The 20,406-nt window shown below is 48.3% G+C and overlaps 2 protein-coding genes across 2 annotated transcripts; both read left to right on the forward strand.

Annotated features, from left to right (window-relative positions):
- On the forward strand, positions 1-3,356 carry LOC123040483 (increased DNA methylation 1). Its single transcript, XM_044463321.1, has 5 exons — positions 1-2,043; positions 2,140-2,452; positions 2,585-2,671; positions 2,770-2,869; positions 2,953-3,356. The coding sequence occupies exons 1-5, from the start codon at positions 768-770 to the stop codon at positions 3,142-3,144; spliced, it is 1,968 nt and encodes a 655-aa protein (XP_044319256.1). The 5' UTR covers positions 1-767; the 3' UTR covers positions 3,145-3,356.
- A 13,084-nt stretch (positions 3,357-16,440) lies between these two features.
- Positions 16,441-18,006, forward strand: LOC123040484 (L10-interacting MYB domain-containing protein). The gene is made up of 3 exons (XM_044463322.1): positions 16,441-16,775; positions 16,972-17,277; positions 17,368-18,006. Exons 2-3 carry the CDS (start codon positions 16,972-16,974, stop codon positions 17,869-17,871), a joined length of 810 nt encoding a protein of 269 aa, XP_044319257.1. The 5' UTR covers positions 16,441-16,775; the 3' UTR covers positions 17,872-18,006.
- The last annotated feature ends 2,400 nt before the right edge of the window (positions 18,007-20,406 follow it).

Below are 20,406 nucleotides of genomic sequence, written 5' to 3' on the forward strand. Positions count from 1 at the left end.
GTGTTGTAGACATGACCCATGTCCCCTTGGCCGCGGCTAATAGAGTTCTATCGAATATTTGGTATAAGGCAGGTTATAGTTGGACTTGGATTCAAATTGTGTGAAAACAGGGTATGAAGTCGTATCCTAATAAAACACTTGTATCCTAACCCTCGTATATATGCGAAGGTAGACCCACGATATAATCTACGCCGTCATAATAACCCAAACACGGAAGGGGGGCTGGCGGCATGTGCCGGCACCCGGGTGGCCGGAGTCGGAGCGCCCATAGTACAACCCCGGGATGTAGCCCAACTCAACGTACCTCGTTAACAGATCTCGGTGTCATGCCTCTGTGATTGTCTGATCCTCGACAGATGGACGGCACACCTCGGATTAATTCTGACATTTAGTAGCACTTTCGACACTATTTGGCACCATCATGGCAACAGCACTGGCCGTCGTCGCCATGGCCAGACGCGTCTCCGAGTCCGGCTCGCGGCAGGTCGCCGCCGTCTCCGACTCTACTCCGGCCATCTTCCTACTTTTCTTTTCACGAGATTTTGTTTTCTTACCAAAAAAGATTTCCTTAAAACCAGAATCCCCGAGGCTTATGTGTCCGACTCGCACGAGGTGTTTCGCTCGCGCGATATACCGGCTCGTAACCGACGCCAACACCCGCGATCCGCCGGAAAAACTCGAGTTTGGTAGCAGTATTCATCTTCCCACCGCGTCCGCCGGCCGGAAGCATCGCATCTGTGTCCCGCGCCGGCGCCGGACGAACGATCATGGACATCGCGGAGTACGTCGCGTTCATGGACGGCGGCGGCCGGGGCCCGCGGGGTGACGAGCTGCGGCGGCGGGCCAGGGAGCACCTGCTCGCGTCCGGCTGGACCCTCTACAAGTTCGCCAAGTGCGACGGCCGCCAGGAGCTCCGCTACCGGGCGCCCCACGGCGCCTCCTACATCTCCCTCATCGTCGCCTGCAAGAAGTTCCAGCTCTTCACCACCGCGCCGCCGAGGACCCCCGCGGCCGCTCGCGGGAAGCCGCGTAGGAAGAGGAGCGCGTCGCCGGGTTGTTCGTCCGGGAAGGGGATGGGGAAGGAGATCGCTCGTGTGATAGGCCCGATCGGTGCGGAAAATGGCGGCTGTAAGAGGGGGTTTGGCGACGGCGAGGAGGACGGGTGTGGGCCGGCCGTCGGCAATCCGTTCGCCGGCGAGTGCCGCGCGAGGCACAGGAAGGTGAGGAGGGTCTCCGCGCTCTACGCCGACGACGCCCTCCAGAAGTACGCCGCCAAGAAGAGGAAGAAAGCGTCGGCGTCGGCGTCTCCCGCGGCGTCTCCCCAAAGCTCTGCGTCTCCCGCGGCGTCTCCCCAAAGCTCTGCGTCTCCCGCGGCGTCGCCGTCGCGCGTGCTGCGGCCGAGGCCCAAAGACGGCGACAAGGCAGAGGCGGCGGCGGCGTGCCGGCCGACCCGCGCGAGGACGATCCTCGCGGTGCTCATGGACAAGAAAATCTTCCCCCCGACGGCCAAGATGTCCTACAAGCGATCCAGGGACGAGCCTCCGGCGAAGCAGGGCACGGTCACCGCGCAAGGGACCATACGGTGCGCGTGCGGCTGCGGCGGCAAGGCCTTCACCGTGGCGGAGTTCGCGGCGCACGCTGGCGGCGGATGCGGCGATGACCGCCCGTCGGCGAGCGTGTACCTCAACGACGGCAGGTCGCTGTCGCAGTGTCTGGTGCAGCTGATGCGCGCCCACGGCGGCGGCAGCAGCAGGGCCATGGGCTCGCCGTCGCCGCGCGCGAGGCTGAAGCGCAGATGCCCGCCCGAGCTGGGGGACGGCGACTGGGTGTGCTCCGTCTGCGCCGACTTCGGTGACATGCTGATCTGCGACTGCTGCCCGTCGACGTTCCACCACGGCTGCGTCGGCCTCGACGCCACCCCGCACGGGGAGTGGTTCTGCCCTTCCTGCCGGTGCGCCGTCTGCGGCTCCAGCGAGTTCGAGCTCGACGACGGCCAGTTCACCGACAAGACGGTGATCTACTGCGACCAATGCGAGCGAGAGTGTAAGTACATTCAACACATCCCAAATTACTCCGAGAATCTACAATGTGCATCGAATCAACTACGTAGATGCTTATTCATCTCTGTTAATTTTACAGATCATGCCGGCTGCGTCAGGGGCAGGGGCGACCAGCTCGAGTGCTGCCCGGAAGGGCCATGGCTCTGCGGCCATGACTGCTCGAACATTTTCCAGCGTCTGCAAGGGCTGGTTGGCAGATCAATGCCTACATCAGCGGAAGGCGTGACCTTCACCGTGTTGAGATCAACGAAGCTCCCCGAGGAGGAGGCCATGGCGGCGGAGGAGCACGGGAAGCTGTGCGCGGCGTTCGACGTGCTCCATGAATGCTTCATCACCCTCATCGAGCCGCAGACGCGGACCGACCTCAGCCACGACATCGTCTTCAACAGAGAGTAAGCAAATCTGAATTTTCTTTTCAACATCTCATTTCATTTGTGGAAATCTGAATGTCTTTTCGACATCGTCTTCAACAGAGAGTAAGTAAATCTGAATGTCTTGCTGACAGTTCTTGGATGATTGTGCAGATCGGAGCTGAGACGGCTAAATTTCCGGGGATTCTACGTGGTCGGTCTCGAGAAAGGCGGCGAGCTCATAACCGTGGGCACGCTCAGGTACCCCGGCTACTTGATCATCTTCTTCTTATGTAGTACTACATGAAATACATTTTGCCTTGCAAATGCTGAATATAAATCGTCCTTTGTTGGTGCAGGGTGTACGGGAGGAAGGTCGCGGAGCTGCCGCTCGTCGGGACCCGGTTCGTGCATCGCCGGCAAGGGATGTGCCGCCTCCTCATAAACCAACTGGAGAAGGTACGTCTGAAGTTTGATCGTCCAAGAATTGTCCTCCATGATCATCGTCAGAGCTAAACATTTCATGTTTACTGAACTTGCAGTTGCTTGGCGAGTTAGGGGTGGAGAGGCTCGTGCTGCCGGCGGTGCCCGAGCTTCTACCGACATGGACCGGATCCTTCGGTTTCCAGGCCATGAGCCATTCCGACAGGATGGAGATCGCGGAGCACACCGTCATGTGCTTTCAGGGAACCACAATGTGCCACAAGTTCATCGTCAGCGCCGCGACTCCATGAAGATGAAACATGCTGCTACTATGTGCTAGAAATCAAGAGTTCAGGAGAGGATCGCTACACTGACAGACCGGTTGTACATTAGTTTGGTACTAGTGCTGCACATGTATGATGTAGGATGTAGGTGAAAAGTTAAAGTCCATTTTCTGTCGTGTGACTGATGCAGTAATTTGGACTTTTATGAAGGAAATTACTAGCGGAGATCCTATTATTTATAATCTGCTGAAAAGCATGGCATGTGCGACAACAGACCGGTCCAGTAAACAAAAGCAATTTCATCCTGATGATATGCAGAAACATCAAACTGACAACAAAGAATAGAAACAATGGCAAGGAACTCGAGTCATCCTCTCTCGGAGCCAAAGTTCAATGTTAATAATGGGGCTTCTACGCGGTTTTGGCTCGACCACTGGCTTGGTCCGGAGCCCCTCTGGCAGAGCCATTTTGCCATCTACCAACTGGCTACCAACGTTGACATTATGGTGGCCGATGCGCTTAGATGTAACCCTCCCGCCATCTCCTTCAAAAGGCCACTCCTCACTCATGAACGCGCCACCTGGGATGGGCTCCTAGCTAAGGTGCAAGGCTTCACTCTTCTCCCCGAGAAGGACACGGTCTCTTGGTCCCTCACGAACTCTGGGAAGTTCTCGGTCCAATCACTCTACAACAAGATGACCGAAGGACCGTCACTAGACATAGCTAGGGGGCTATGGAAAGCGGCCATCCCTCTGAAGATCAAAATTTTTCTTTGGCAACTCTTCCGAGATCGCCTTCCTTCTTCCAACAACATTGCCATTAGACATGGCCCTTCGGATGGTACTTGCACGCTCTGTGGTCAGCATGAAGATGCCAACCATATCTTTTTCAAGTGCCACCTGGCCCGTTTCGCCTGGAGTGCCGTCCGTTCGGCTTTCGACCAAACCTGGAACCCCAACTCGACGTCGGACCTGCGTAGGCTCCTTCTTGCGTATAGGGGCAGTTTCGGTCGTGTATTGTGGCGATGCGTAGGGGCGCTGTGCTGGTCTCTTTGGACCATTCGCAATAAGATGACGATCGAACACAAGTTCCCTAACCACCCTGCTGACATTATTTTCAAATGCCATGTGTTCCTACAGACATGGACTCCGTTGGGGAAACGGCGTGATGCGGATCGGATGCGGGAAGCCATGGAGCGGATCCGCACGATCCAAGTGGAGGCCCGAGCCTAAGTTGATGCTTTTGGAGCTTTTTTGGCTACCCTTTGGCTGGCTGCCTGTCGCACTGCTATTTATGTTATATCTCCTGGCGGCGGTCAGCTGCTTGTCCTTTGTTTTTTGGCTTCGGCCCTTTTAGCTTGTTAAAACTGTTGTCCCTGTTATGTATTACCTATGGATGCTGCCTGCTGGTGGGCTTTATTAATTTAAAGCCGGACGCATCGTGCGTCTTCGTTCTAAAAAAAAAAACTCGAGTCATCCTCATGTAAGCTATCATGCATCCAACAAGGGCAATTCAGATATCCAGCTCAGGTTAAGGATGTTTGGTTTCTAGGACAAAAAGCTTGAAATGTTAACCTATTTATACACTACAGGAAACGATCGACCAGCCGTCCAAACAACATGGAAGTTAACACCCACCCAAGTAAATTATTGAGTGAAGCAGATGGGTCTATCATGAATCCCAAAATTATTACATACCGTACTCCACATGTAAGCAGCAGCTGAGCAAGAGAAAAAAAAAAGATGATTTATAGTTTCAAATTCCTCACAGAAACTGCATGTGAAATCACCCACCCGCTTCCTTTTCTTCATATTGTCTTTAGTGGCTATGGCATTGTGCCAGATCATCCATAGCCAGATTTTAGTTTTAAGAGGGATTCTAGCTTTCCACATCGGTTGAAAGTCTACTAGGGATCGATCGGAAAAAGTGATTATACATCGATTTCACAGGTTTCTTTGCTACAACAGATGCTACTATGCAAACCCAAGTGATTCATATATATAGAGAACTCAACAGGGAAGCTCACAATTGTGCATCAATTTCTTTTACTCCCTCCGTTCCCAAGTATAAATCTTTTTAGAGATTTCAACAAGGGACTACATACGAAGCAAAATGAGTGAATCTACACTCTAAAATATGTCTATATACATCTTTATGTTGTAGTCCATTTGCCTCTAAAAAGACTTGTATTCAGGAACGGAGGGAGTAGAATATATCACGATTCAGGAGTAACAATGAAATGTTGTAGCTCGGTACACAGTGGAGTTCAAAGCCCTTATATGCTTTCAAAGCTAGGCAATCTCAATGTACATGATTTTTGAATCCTGGTTGTAAACCGTGTCTGCTACTCCTGCGAGTACGGGTATGTCCCACTTCGCTGCCACATGATCCGTGTGTGTTGTGTGTGGGGTAAAAGGGACAAAAGAGGCGGCCCAGCGCGCGGCCTCAAACGGACAAAATGTCCGGATTCCGTCCGTTTTTGACCCATCCCCGGCCCAAACATGCGCTCGGTTTGGGGTGAAACGGACAGCGCGCGGACGGGCGGGACGCGCACGCTTGTCCTCCCCTGGCCCGCCTGTCGGTGGGAGAAACCAAAACTCCCCCCACGCCCATTTGGCGCCATTTGCCCCAAACCCTCCCACGTGCCTCCCGCCACCCCCTCTCTCCCCGGTCCATGGCCGACGCCCCGCCGAGTTCCGACGGCCTGGCCGTCGACCCGCCCGCAAAGGTGAAGAAAAAGGCGCCAAGGAAGCCTCGGTCGGAGTGCACGCCGGAGGAGATCGCCAAGTTGGACGCGAAATCGGCGAAGAGGAGGGAACGGAGAGCGGTCGTCAAGGTCAATGCCGCCGCGGCCAAGTTCGCCGCCCAGCGCGAGGAGCTGGAGGCCGCGCGGCGCAAGGCCGCTGCCGACGAGAAGGAGGACCTCGTCAACAAAGCGCACGCCATCCTCATGCTTGGCATGGGCCGTCCTGCCGGGTTCCCTGCAGCGGCTGTCGGCCCAGCAAGGACAGGCTCGTCGGTCGCCCGGCCTACGCACTGCCAGCCGCCGACGTCGCGCACCGCGCCCATGTCGCCCTGCTTCCCTCCGCCAAGGCACGACGGCCAGGCCCGTTTCTCGGGGTCGCCGGACGTGTTCGCGCTGTCCACACCGCGCCCCGCGGTCGTCATCGACCTCAACATCACGCCTGGGTCCAGTAGCGGCGGGCGGCCGTCCGTCGAGATGCTAAGAAAGCAGGCACGAGCACCGTTCACGGGCACCATGCCGGCCCCCCGCGTCTTGTTTGACGAAATGCCAACCCCAACGCCAGCGGTCGACGACCCCTTCTACAACCGCTACATGGAGGACGTGATCTTCGACGGTGGGCATGGCCGTGCCTACGACCCCGATGAGACCCAAAGTCAGGATGGCCGCGCCGAGTACGTCCCTGATGAAGGTGGGCAAGACCGTGCTGACTACGACCATGGTGACTCGTGGCATGAAGACGATGACATCTATGTCAAAGGTGATGATGAAGAAGAAGAAAGCAATGACATTGATATTAGTGGTGCGCCATTGTTCATCGACGAGCTCACCCAAAGAGCGGAGGCACAAAAGAAGAGGAAGTGCATTCGCGCGGGTTCATATACACAAGATGGGGACAAGTTGATTTGCCAAGCTTGGATGGAGATTAGCCAAGATCCGAGGACCGGCGCGCAACAAAAGGGCATTGTTTTTTGGACGAGAGTCCACAAAACATTCCATGAAAGGAAGATGTTTGAGCCCTTCCAAATTACAAGCAACCGTGGCATCGACTCGATTCAAAAAAGATGGTTGTTCATCCAACAAGAGTGCAACAAGTATTGCGCCGCATTTGAGAGCGTTGAAGCACGGTCCGTGAGTGGTCTCGGTGTTGGGGACATGGTATGATCTCCTTTTTCTAGCCCTTTCCTTGCTACGGCCATGAGACTTCGGCCGTGTATATGCTTGCATGTTCACTTGTTGTTGATCACGTGGTGTAGGCATTCCAATCTTTGGAGGCATTCAAGGCCCTGCACAATGACAAGCCATTCACTCTTACGCATTGTTGGACACTCATCAACATGTGCCCTAAGTTCAAGGACCAATACCGTGAACTACAAAGGAAGAGAGGACTAAAGACGGCCAAGTTTGCCGGAGGTGGAGATGGCGAGGCGTTGAAGAGGCCGAGGGGCAATACCAACTCCAAGGTGGACGAAATACGTGACGCCTCATACATGGCCTTGCATGAGACTTTGCATGGCATGATGTCTCAAAAGGATGTGAGGGACGAGAAGAAGCGGCAAAGCAAGGACGAGCAAATGAAGCAATACCTAGACCTTCAAAGACAGAAGCTTGAGATGGAGGAGGTGGCCAAGAGGAGGAAGATCGACATGGAGGAGGCGGCCCGGCAAAGGCAGCTCAACATGGAGGAGGCGGCCCGACAAAGGCAGCTCGACATCGAGGCCGACAACGTCAAGGCCAGGCAGAGGCAGCTCGACATCGAGGCCACCAATGCCACCACCAAAGCAAAGAAGGTGGCCCTTGCGATCATGAGCGTGGACTTGTGGAAGATGAGCGACAAGACGAGGGCCTGGTTCGAGGCCAGGCAGAAGGAGATGCTCGACGCCGAAGGCCTGAACTAGGTTGTCCGATTGGCGTGGCCGTTCTTTTTTAGGCTGGCATGGGTGCCGCCCGTCCGGCCGCTGGTAGTGTGCCGGCGAGAAAACATTCATTTTGGAGGCCGACTGTGTTGCCGGCCGCTGGTTGTGTTGCCGACGAGGAGAACTATTCATTTTGGAGGCTGGCTGTGTTGCCGGCCGCTGGCTGATGCCGGCGATGGACGTGTAGGCCGCTGGCTCTGTTGCCGGCGTGATGAACCGGGGCCGCCGCTGGCCTGAACTAGGGCTTGGCATTTGAAATGTTGCTTTTAGTTTTTTAAGTATACGCGGACAAGATGGGGCAAATGGATGCGGCCGCGCGCTGGGCGCACGGCCACCGCATCCCAGGACACGCCCGGACACTACCCCAAATCCCTATCCAAACGGACATAATCCGGACAAAACGGACGTCCGTTTGGGGTCACGCGGTGGAGTTGGCCTTAGGCAAGGAAGAGCTTCAGAATTGAGATTGGAGGCGGGGTGATTGTGTGAGCTAGGGGTTCTGCGGTTCGAGTGCACGTGCAACGGCGAGGAGGGTTTATACGACGACCACAAAATGGCAAAGCAAATTTGTAGGCTTATACAAAATGTTGTCAAGTTCACAACCGCAAATTATGACAAATTTAACTCTGCGGAGGACACAAGGAAGGTTATAAACAAAGTTAAAATTTAGAAAGTATGAGTTTTAAAAATATATTTATGCAAGGTAATTTGGCAAGGAGGGAGTATAATTGCTAAAGCATTAGTATTAAATATAAAGTGCAACTCATTTTGGAATTTTAGAAAGCCCCTAGATGGCTATTTCCTACTTTGAACTATATGATGGTCATCGTTGTTGAAATATATTGCATGCCCTTTCCATCAATTCATACTACTGCAGTGCCCTGCCCGAGACTAACCTTAATTTCACCTCTCATTGCACATGTGCCATTGGTGTGTGGATCAGAGCTGAGATGGCTCTATTTATGGGGATTCTACATGGTGGATCTCGAAAAAGGTGGCTAGTTAATAACCGTGGACACGCTCAGGTACTCCCAATACTTGATTAGGTTTTTCGCATGTATTGCCTGAATTACCTTTTGTCTTGCAAATGCTAAATATATCAATATATATGCTGGAATTTAGTCTATATTGGGGCAGCCCAATAACTATTTCAGAAATTTCTAATAAATCCTAGAGGCCCACTTAGCCCATTTGTGCAAGGCAAGGGATACTACTAAAGTTTAGTCCCACATTGCTAGTTTAGAGGGAGCTGGACCTTTTTATAAGGGAGGCTCCTTCCCCACTTGTATGAGCATGAGAACAAGAGGGACATCCACGCGCGCTCCTCCTCCGCCGCCCGCCTCGTCACGACGCGTCGCGGGAACGAGCCTGTTCGCGTCCCTCTGTTGTGCCTTCTAGATGTGTTTACCTCAAGTTCATATATGCAGACGATGTTTACCTTCTCTCTGTCAGATTGCATGACTTGCTTTATATTTGCTATTTTAGTAATGCTTTATCTAGTATTTTTGTTAATAAAATCATTCGGTAAATTGCTCATATTTCCAACAATCCAAAAACCTTATTATAGGCAATTTACCCCGAGTGGTTTTGCTGCTTCCATGAGACCTCCTATGTTTGAGGGTATCCACTATAAGAGGTGGCGCGTGAGAGAAGTCTTATGGTTTCAGACCATGAGCTGCTATGACGCCACTCTTGGCAAACCTGAAGGAGAGCAAGATGCCCAATAGGCACAAGCTTTTCAGAAAATGGATACCTTGTTTAAGGCTGCTCTCTTGAGTGTTCTTGGTGAGAACATAGTTGATGCTTATGTGTCAATTGATAATGGAAAAGATATGTGGGACGCACTCGAGGCCAAGTTTGGGGTCTCAGATGCCGGCACTGAACTGTACATCATGGAGCAATTCTATGATTACAGGATGACTGAAGAGCGCTCCGTGGTTGAGCAGGCTCATGAGATACAGTCATTTGCTAGAGAACTTGAGCACTTCAATTGCATGCTACCAGACAAGTTTGTTGCCGGGGGTATCATCACTAAGCTTCCTCCTTCATGGAGGAACTTTGCTACCTTACTGAAGCATAAGAGACAGGAGTTTTCCGTTCGAGATCTCATTGGTACTCTTGATGTGGAAGAAAAGGCGAGAGCAAAGGACACACGTGCTCGAGGTATTGAGGGAGGATCTAGTGCCAATGTGGTACAGAAGCAGAACTTCCAGCCCCACAAGTTCAAGAACAAGGGCAAGTTTGATGGTAAAGCAAAGTTTGATGAGAAGAACAAGGCTGTGCAACACACGAACTTCAAGAAGAAGAATGGCAAGAAGAAAGATGCTTGTCATGTGTGTGGAGATCCTGATCATTGGGCTCCTAGTTGCCCTAATCGCTATGACAAGCGTCATCCTGGGAAAGGCGGCAAGACCGATGTTGTCATTGGAGACACTGACATGAAAGATGTTGGGTATGGTATATTTCCCACTATTCTTTCAGTATGTCATTCTCCTGATTGGTTGATTGACATGGGTGCTAATGTGCATGTATGCGGTGATATTTCCATGTTTTCGTCTTATCAGACCGCAGGGACTTCAACTATGCTGATGGGCAACGGTTCAAGTGCTTCTATTCGTGGTGTTCGCACGGTCGGTCTGAAGTTTACTTCGGGAAAGATCGTGCAGCTGAAGAACGTGCATTATGTCCCCTCCGTCAATAAAAATCTTGTTAGCGGATCTCTTCTGTGTAGAGATGGCTACAAGCTTGTCTTTGAGTCGAATAAATTTGTAATCTCCAAGTATGGAACCTTTGTTGGTAAAGGCTATGAGTCAGGAGGCTTGTTTCGTTTATCCTTATCAGACGTTTGCAATAAAGTTGTTAATCATATTTGCAACAATAGTGAATCAAATGTGTGGCATTCACGTCTTTGTCATGTTAACTTTGGTTGCATGTCGCGACTAGAGAAGTTGAACTTAATCACTAGTTTCACCACTGTCAAGGGATCTAAGTGTCAAGTGTGTGTGTGCAAGCTAAGCAACCTCGTAAGTCTCACATGACTGCGAAGACGAGAAATCTTGCACCACTAGAACTAATACATTCAGATCTATGTGAAATGAATGGTGTTTTGACAAAAGGTGGAAAGAAATATTTCATGACGTTAATTGACGACTCCACTAGATACTGCCGTGTGTATCTTCTGAAATCTAAGGATGAGGCTTTGAACTTTTTCAAGATCTATAAAGCTGAAGTGGAAAACCAACTTGATTGAAAAATCAAGAGGCTTAGGTCTGATCGTGGTGGAGAGTATTTTTCCAATGAATTTAATGCTTTTTATGCGGAACATGGTATAATCCATGAGAGGACGCCTCCCTACTCACCTCAGTCAAATGGGGTGGCCGAAAGAAAGAACCGTACTCTAACTGATTTGGTTAACGCCATGTTAGACACATCGGGTCTCTCCAAGGCATGGTGGGGGGAGGCGATATTGACAGCATGTCATGTCCTAAATCGAGTCCCCATAAAGAACAAAGAGATAACTCCATTCGAGGAATGGGAGAAGAAAAGGTTAAAACTCTCTTATCTGCGAACATGGGGCTGTTTGGCGAAAGTCAATGTACCAGTTCCAAAGAAGCGGAAGCTGGGACCAAAAACTGTGGATTGTGTTTTCTTGGGATATGCTTTTCATAGCATAGGCTATAGATTCTTGGTTGTAAAATCTGAGGTACCTGACATGCATGTCGGTACGATCATGGAGTCGAATGATGCGACTTTCTTTGAAGATATCTTTCCCATGAAGGATATGTCTACCTCATCTAATCAGGAGATGCCTAGTTCATCGAATCAGGAACCAGTTACAATTACCGAACCTGCCATTTCGATGGAACACTTTGAAAGTCCCGTGGAGGAGAACAATGAAGTTCCTATTAGGAGCAAGAGACAAAGGACTGCAAAGTCCTTTGGTGATGATTTTCTTGTGTATCTCATAGATGACACTCCCAGTTCTATTTCGGAGGCCTATGCATCGGAGGATGCAGACTACTGGAAGGAAGCGGTTCGTAGCGAGATGGATTCCATCTTGGTGAATGAAACCTGGGAGATAACTAATCGTCCTTATGGGTGCAAACCTATAGGATGCAAATGGGTATTCAAGAAGAAGCTTAGGCCTGATGGTACTATTGAAAAGTACAAGGCTCGGCTCGTGGCTAAGGATTATACCCAAAAGGAAGGTGAAGACTTCTTTGATACTTACTCACCTGTGGCTCGACTGACCACTATTCGAGTTCTACTTTCACTAGCTGCCTCACATGGTCTTTTCGTTCATCAAATGGATGTTAAGATTGCTTTCCTAAATGGAGAGTTGGATGAGGAAATTTATATGGAATAACCAGATGGGTTTGTAGTAGATGGTCAGGAAGGGAAAGTGTGCAAGTTGCTGAAGTCCTTGTATGGACTCAAGCAAGCACCCAAATAGTGGCATGAGAAGTTTGAAAGAACTTTAACAGCTGCAGGCTTTGTTGTGAACGAAGCTGACAAATGTGTGTACTATCGCCATGGTGGGGGCGAGGGAGTTATGCGTTGCTTGTATGTTGATGACATACTAATATTCGGAACAAATCTGAATGTTGTTAAGGAGGTCAAGGATTTCCTATCTCGCTATTTTGAGATGAAGGATTTAGGAGTGGCTGATGTCATTTTGAACATCAAGTTGTTGAGAGATGATGATGGTGGGATTACATTGCTTCAATCTCACTATGTGGAAAAGATCTTGAGTTGCTTTGGCTATAGTGACTGCAAGCCTTCTCCAACACCATATGATGCTAGCGTGCTGCTTCGAAAGAATCGAAGAATTGCTAGAGATCAATTGAAGTATTCTCAGATTATTGGCTCGCTTATGTACTTAGCAAGTGCTACAAGACCTGACATCTCTTTTGTTGTTAGCAAACTGAGTCGATTTGTTTCAAAACCAGGAGATGTGCATTGGAAAGCTCTAGAGAGAGTTTTGCGTTATTTGAAAGGCACTGCGAATTATGGAATTCACTACACTGGGCATCCAAAGGTGCTTGAAGGGTATAGTGACTCAAACTGGATCTCAGATGCTGATGAGATAAAGGCCACGAGTGGTTATGTATTCACTCATGGAGGTGGCGCTGTTTCTTGGAAGTCTTGCAAGCAGACCATCTTAACGAGGTCAACAATGGAAGCAGAACCCACATCACTAGATACAGCTACGGTTGAAGCAGATTGGCTTCACCGACTCTTGAATGACTTGCCGGTTGTTGAGAAACCTATACCGGGTGTCCTTATGAACTGCGACAATCAAACTGTGATCACGAAAGTGAGCAGCTCAAAGGATAACATGAAGTCATCAAGACACGTTCAGAGAAGGTTAAAGTCTGTCAGGAAAATGAAAAACTCCGGAGTTATTGCGTTGGATTATATCCAAACATCTAAAAATCTGGCAGATCCTTTTACTAAGGGTCTATCGCGTAATGTGATAGATAATGCATCGAGGGAGATGGGTATGAGACCCACAATATGAGTTGTTTACAGTGGTAACCTATTCTTTGTGATCGGAGATCCCGTGAATTAGATGTGGAAGACAAGCTGTTGGTCAACTGAGAGGAGAGTATCCCTACTATTCACAATACCACTCCATGAAGATGCAATACTCTCCTAATCTGCATGGCAGGTTGATGTATATCTTAATGTGTTCTAAGTGGCTTATTGAAGCAGAGATGTTATCCTGCAGAACATCTTTTGAAGAACGCACCTATATGAGTCTGATTGTTAAACGATGCAATCTATGAGAGTAGGGTTCTCTCTAGTAAACTCATGAAAGGTCACGGAGTATGACGCATAAGCTCCACCCGCGGGGAAGACCCACAGTAGCCACGTATCGGTCAAGGCTTTATGTGAAGCTAGATTCACAGAAAACTTGTAGTTCAAGGCCCAGTCCACTATTCAAGTTGCTTACTAGTGTAGCATAGAGTTCTAGGTGGAAGTTCAACTTAACAGTCTCCACTGCAGTACCGGTATATAAAACAGTGTTTTGGAACCAAAGGCAAATTTCTGTGTGCCTCTGGGATCTGGTGGGGGATTGCTGGAATTTAGTCTATATTGGGGCAGCCCAATAACTATTTTAGAAATTCCTAATAAATCCTAGAGGCCCACTTAGCCCATTTGTGCAAGGCAAGGGATACTACTAAAGTTTAGTCCCACATTGCTAGTTTAGAGGGAGTTGGACCTCTTTATAAGGGAGGCTCCTTCCCCACTTGTATGAGCATGAGAACAAGAGGGACATCCACGCGTGCTCCTCCTCCGCCACCCGCCTCGCCACGCCTCGTCACGATGCGCCACGGGTTGTGGGAATGAGCCGAGCCGATGTCTAATTTTTGCCACGCACTACGGGTATACGAAAGGTCACCTGGGAGCTGAAAAGTTTTGCGGTAGTGGATAATGAATACGAACGGTGCACCTCTTCGCGTGCTGCCTGTTCACTTCGTCTCCCTCCGTTGCTTCACCTCCCGGCGCAGCCTGTTCGCGTCCCTCTGCTGTGCCTATATAAGAGAGGTCGCTCCTCTCCCGAGAGACACATCAGAAGGTTCTCTTCCTCTCGCCACACAGTTCCAAATTCTGCGCTACTGCTGTCTTCCTCATCCCGGCTTGCGGCGTGCACCGCGCGTCGGGACAGTAGGCCTCTAAGACCGCGCCTTTTGAGTCCTGTACGGGAGAAGGGTGATAAGGTTTTTGGGGAGCGCTCAGCGCGACTACTGGTTGCTTCATCACGGACGATCCGGTCGCCGACGACTACTTCCCCGATGACGACTTCTTCCCCGACGTCCACGACCTCCTTGACAACTTGGCAGGCGAGGACACCGACCCCAAGTCCAGCGCTTCTGCTGCTGCTGTGCCGTACGTGTTCTTCTCCTTTCTGTTAGAAGTCCTCCTACAGTTCTTGGCTCTAGTTTCTGCCCCACGTATGTTAGGTTCTGTTTTGTATAAGCAACTTCATCTAGTGTCTGTTCTAGATGTGTTTACCTCAAGTTCATATATGCAGACGATGTTTACCTTCTCTCTGTCAGATTGCATGACTTGCTTTATATTTGCTATTTTAGTCATGCTTTATCTAGTATTTTTGTTAATAAAATCATTCGGTAAATTGCTCATATTTCCAACAATATCCTCGTAGGTGCAGATTTTATAGAAAGGAAGTTGCGCCGCTTGTCGGACCCAGTTCACATATTATTGGCAAGGAGTGTGCCACCTCCTAATGAACCAAATGGAAAAGTTATGTCTAATGCTTGGGGTTGTTTAGTGCATATTTCTTGGCTTCTACAAAATGTTTTCAAGTTCACAATCGCAAGTTATGACAAACATTGACTTTGCTAAGGACATGGAGAGGGTTTATACACTTGGTCATAGTTTACAAAGTTTGACTTCTAAAAATTATTATATGCACAGTAATTTGTCAAGGAGGTAGTATAATTCTCGCAAAAAAAGGAGGGAGTATCATTTAGTGTAAACATCATCATAATTCCAACAAGGCGATCAGCCAGAAAAACTCGAGTTTGGTAAAGAATCCCATCTGTGGGGGCTAATGCTGATTAGCTTGGAGAGAATGTCAGCGCATTTAGACATATCACCAAGTCCTCTTACATTCCACGAACAGACAGATAGAGTGGTGCTACTCATAAAGGTAGAAGTACACCGGACACTTAGACGAGAACAAACTACTGATAGGAAACGAAAGCAAGCAATAGACTAAGGGGTAGATGAAGCAAACGCAAAGCTTGCTCCTAGCACACATGCGAGGGAATAAGTAGACCCGAGCGACGGGCCGCTGTAAGGGCGGCATGTCGCCGATAGGACGCCACATGGGCATGCAAGGAGAACTGAGGGCATCATGGCAGGGCGCAGCACAGCCGACGTCGCTGCTGCTCACATTAGCATTAAAGTTCTACATCAATAGTATTAAATACATAGTGCAAATCATTTAGGAATTTTAGAAAGGGGGGCCATGCCCCCCTCCCCCCCTCGATGCGAACACCCGCAATCAGTCAGAAAAGCTCGAGTTTGGTAAAGCATCCCATCTGTGTCTCGCGTCGGTGCTAGACGATCATGGACATCACGGAGTACATCGAGTTCATGGCTGGCAGTGTCCGGACCCCAGGCGGCGACAAGCTACGGTGGAGGGCCAAGGAGCACCTGCTCTCGTCCGGGTGGACCTTCTACAAGATTTAAATAACTAACGGTGGTCCTATATTTGTTGAAAAACATGGTATGTGCAACAAGGGACAAGTTCAGTAAACAAAAACAATTCCATCCTGATGATATAAAATATAAATAAACATCAAACTGACAACAAAGAACAGAAACAATGGCAAGGAACTTGAGGTAGCCTTTGTTTGGGCTAGAGATAGTGATTCTTGGATTCTAGCACAGTCAAAATCGGATTCACAAATAAACAGGCAGATTCCAACATAAGATGCCTAGAATCGATTCTCGAACTTGCACTGGATGCGGTCGGAAGCTGGAATCAGCGATTTTGCTGATTCCCGAGCTGCCACTTACCCCCTTCGAAATATGGGCCAACTTCTACCCGTTATTACGATGGAAATGCCACCGCATGCCCAACCCAACCTCTCCATCGACAGGGTCATCCTTTCGTTCGCACACATCCACACCTACCGAACAGAGGCAGAAAAACAAAGAGGGGATGGCTCTCTAGGGTTCGCCCGCCACCACCGTCGCCGGCCGCGTCGCCGACAAGGCGTGTGGATCCGGTCTCCGCCGCCCCGGCCATACACCGGCCGCATCAGATCCGTCACGCCGCCATCCCTTAGCACCTGCTACCCCCGCTCTCAGTCCGCCCCTGTGCTCCACCTGCGCCGGTGCCGGAGATTCAGCTGCACCACGCCGGAGCTTCAGCTGCACCACACTGGAGGCCCCCCTTGCCCCGACTCCACCTCTTCCTGCCCGACTGCACCAGCCCTGCCCCATCTCCTACCTTTGAGAAGGTAATTGTTCATCAGTCCCAAAAAATTTATTTTTTGCTTGATGCTCTGAATTATGTTCTTATGTACGAACTGCTTCAGTAATAGGCCTTGATTGGAGCAGTAGCATTGTTCAGATTTAGTAAAATGTCAGATTTAGTAATAGTCCATGATTCGCTGGATATATGTAAATTGCCCTTATGAATGTCATATGTTATAGATGTCAAAAGCTAATTGGAGTCCAGAAATGACCACCATTTTTTGCAATCTCACTGCTAAGGAGAAGGAAAAGGGGAATAGGCCTACCAAAATTTTGAACCCTGTTGGATACAAGAATGTAGAAGTTGGCTTCTTTCAGCAGACCGGAAAACTTTACAGTAGGCTGCAGTTCAAAAATAAATGGGGCAGTTTGAGGACCTTGTATAGGGATTGGCTGATCCTAAAGAATACATCTACTGGACTTGGTTGGAATGATGAAACGAACACCGTGATTGCTGATGACGAATGGTGGAAGAAGGCCGGTGAAGTAAGTCATCTTTGTAAGATCAAATTGTCTTGTGGCTAATATTGCACTAGATTTTTTTGTTGACAAGTGCCAAATGAATTACTTATGCAGGAAAACAAGGACATCTTGCAGTTTCGTAAATGTGGTCCTGAAAATCTGAACCAAATGAGCATCATGTATGAGAAGATCAATGTTATAGGAGGAACTTCTATGATGCCAGGTGGTGAGCATGAAGTGCTTGATCTTGAAGAAGATGAAACCGAGGAGGTAGAAGTGCAGACTACACAAGCCAAGAAGGCAAATAAGGGGCCATGGAAGATAGATGGAAGCTCTAGTAAAAAGAATCCTATTCAAAGGGACTTCAAGCGCATGGTTGACCACTTGATTAGTGAAGATGTTGCAATGAACTCACATAAGAATAGTGTTGCTACTGAAATTGAAAAGATTATGGAAGAAGTTCTGTCATGTGGAGCTGATGAAACAAGTGATGAGTACTTCATAGCAACCAAGTTGTTTGCGAAGTTTGAAAATCGTTGTTTCTTTAACAATATGAAGACTAGCGAAGGGAAGATGAATTGTCTTAGGAGGATGTATGAAGAGCAAAATAGGCATTAGGATTACACTTTAGACGTGTGATCATGAATAAGTTATTCCCTTCCTTTATGTTATGTCGCTTGAGACTTGTTGAACTATATTTCATTTCTTTTTATGTCACTTGAGACCTGATGAACAATATTTCCCTTCATGCTTTGTCACTTTAGATTGCTATAACATGTTCAGGATGTACAAGCCTTGTTTTGATAGGTTGCATCGTACACTTGTACACACATATGGCTTGAAAGGAACAAGAAACATGAGTTCAGAAGAAGCATTGGGTATGTTTCTCTGGACGATTGGGGGCCCTCAATCCGTAAGTCAAGTGGAGAATCGTTTCAAGAGATCAACCGAAGTTATACATCGCAAATTCAATGAAGTATTGAAATGCTTGAATGACATGGCTGTAGACATCATTCGACCAAGTGATCGAGAGTTCAGAGTTGTACATGATAGGCTTCGAGATGCAAGATTCGCACATCACTTTGATGGTTGCATAGGTGCTATTGATGGGTCGCATATTCCTGTAATAGTTCCAAATGATGAGATCGTCAACCATATTGGTCGACATGGATACCCAACACAGAATATCATGGCAGTGTGTGACTTTGACATGAGATTCACTTCTATTGTCGCGGGATGGCCAGGGTCAGCACATGACACAAGGATATTCAGAGATACTTTGGTGAAGTATGCAGATAGGTTTCCACATCCACCGATAGGTATCCATTTCATTTACATGCGCATGACAATGTTGTTTTAGTTAGCTTGTTCATCCCTTGTGTAAAACTAGTACTTTATGCAGGGAGGTACTATCTTGTTGACTCGGATTATCCCAATTGTGATGGATATTTAGCTCCATACAAAGGGCAAAAGTACCATGTGCCAGAATTTCGCCAAGGTCTCCCACCGAATGGGAAAAAAAGAAACATTTAACTTTGCACATTGATCTCTATGCAATGTTATTGAGCGTTCATTTGGTGTCTGGAAGATGAAATGGCTTATTTTACAGAAAATGCCAAGTTACCCTCCTGAGAAGCAAGCTCGAATCATCATTGCATGCATGACACTTCATAATTGCATTAGAGAAAGCAATTTGAGAGACTTGGAGTTTGACAAATGTGATCGTGATGAGAACTACATGCCAGGGAATTTACAACCCCGGCCCTACCCACGCGACATGTGTCCCATATTGTGGTTGGTGATGATGCGACCATGAAAGCAACTCGTGAGGCGATTGCTGATGGATTGATGGCGGATCAAGTATAGTTTCACATATTACTTGATGAGACTGATGATTGGTGCATATTTTGGATGATATGTGTACGTATGTAAGACTGATGGTTAGTACATATTTTGGATGATATGTGCATGTATGTAAGACTATGATGGTTGGCCCGTACTAGGATGATATATTTCGTATGAAAGACTACGAGGGTTGATTCTTTTTTTGGATGTTACGTTTCATATGCATGTTTAGGATGATATATTCATACATCATGTCATTTCTCGAAATAAATATTCTATATATTATGTTTTTGTGCTAGTTCTCACTTTATCAAGTCAAAACATATAACTTGTGCTTTAATCTGCATATAAACATCATAGTCAGTAGTCGAGGGTGTTACTGACATTTCACAACACCCACAACTCCTAAAGTTGACAAACAACAGGGTAAACAAACAGTCAGATTCCGATTCTCAGGAATCCAGAGCCACAACTGATTCTCAGGAATCCATAGCAAAGTGATTTTCAGGAATCTGTAGCCCAAACAAAAGGGGCCTGAGTCATCCTCGTGAAAGCTGTCACCCAACAAGGGCAGTTCAGATATCCAGCTCGGGTTAAGGATCTTTGGTTTCTAGGCCAAAAAGCTTGAAATGCTAACTTAATTTATACACTATCTGCAAGATTTGCCAATAAAGGACACACTTGCAAGATTTACAGGTACAAGGGGAGCATCAATGTAAGGTTGTACCTTCAGTCACTACACAAATTTTAAAACAGTTCAGGAGCAACAAACAAATGGCGCCTCGAGTGCAAACTTATGCATGGAGACTTGTTTGAAGGGCAATGCCAACGGGTATGCAGATTATCTTCGCACATAAAGACATACTGCTCCAGGTGTAAGATGGGAGAAGATGATACACATATATTTTTCCTATGCCCTTCTGCCAAAGCGGCCTGCTGGTTCTCTGAAGTCTGGACACATTGTTCCTTGAAGCCACATTAGATCTGAATATGTTTCTTTCTTCGGAACTTTGGCAACATTCCTGCAATTGTCAAAGCTATACTAGATTCCAATCACTTGATAATATCATGCTTTACTATGGTGTATATGGAAGTCCAGGAATGACAACCTTTTTCGGGGAAAGGATAATGCACCTATGTAGCTACTTTTGCATATCATAAAAACTCTTCCTTGAAACCATCTTCGATGCAGAATGAAACAACTAGGAGTAATTAATAGTGTTCCTAAGCAGGGAACTTCAATCTGACCAGATTCAACAATAATTACAGATTGTAGGTCTGTCTACCCAGATGCTGCAGGGACAAAGA

The sequence above is a fragment of the Triticum aestivum genome, chromosome 2B, assembly GCF_018294505.1.
Source record: "Triticum aestivum cultivar Chinese Spring chromosome 2B, IWGSC CS RefSeq v2.1, whole genome shotgun sequence".
Classification (NCBI taxonomy): Eukaryota; Viridiplantae; Streptophyta; class Magnoliopsida; order Poales; family Poaceae; genus Triticum; species Triticum aestivum.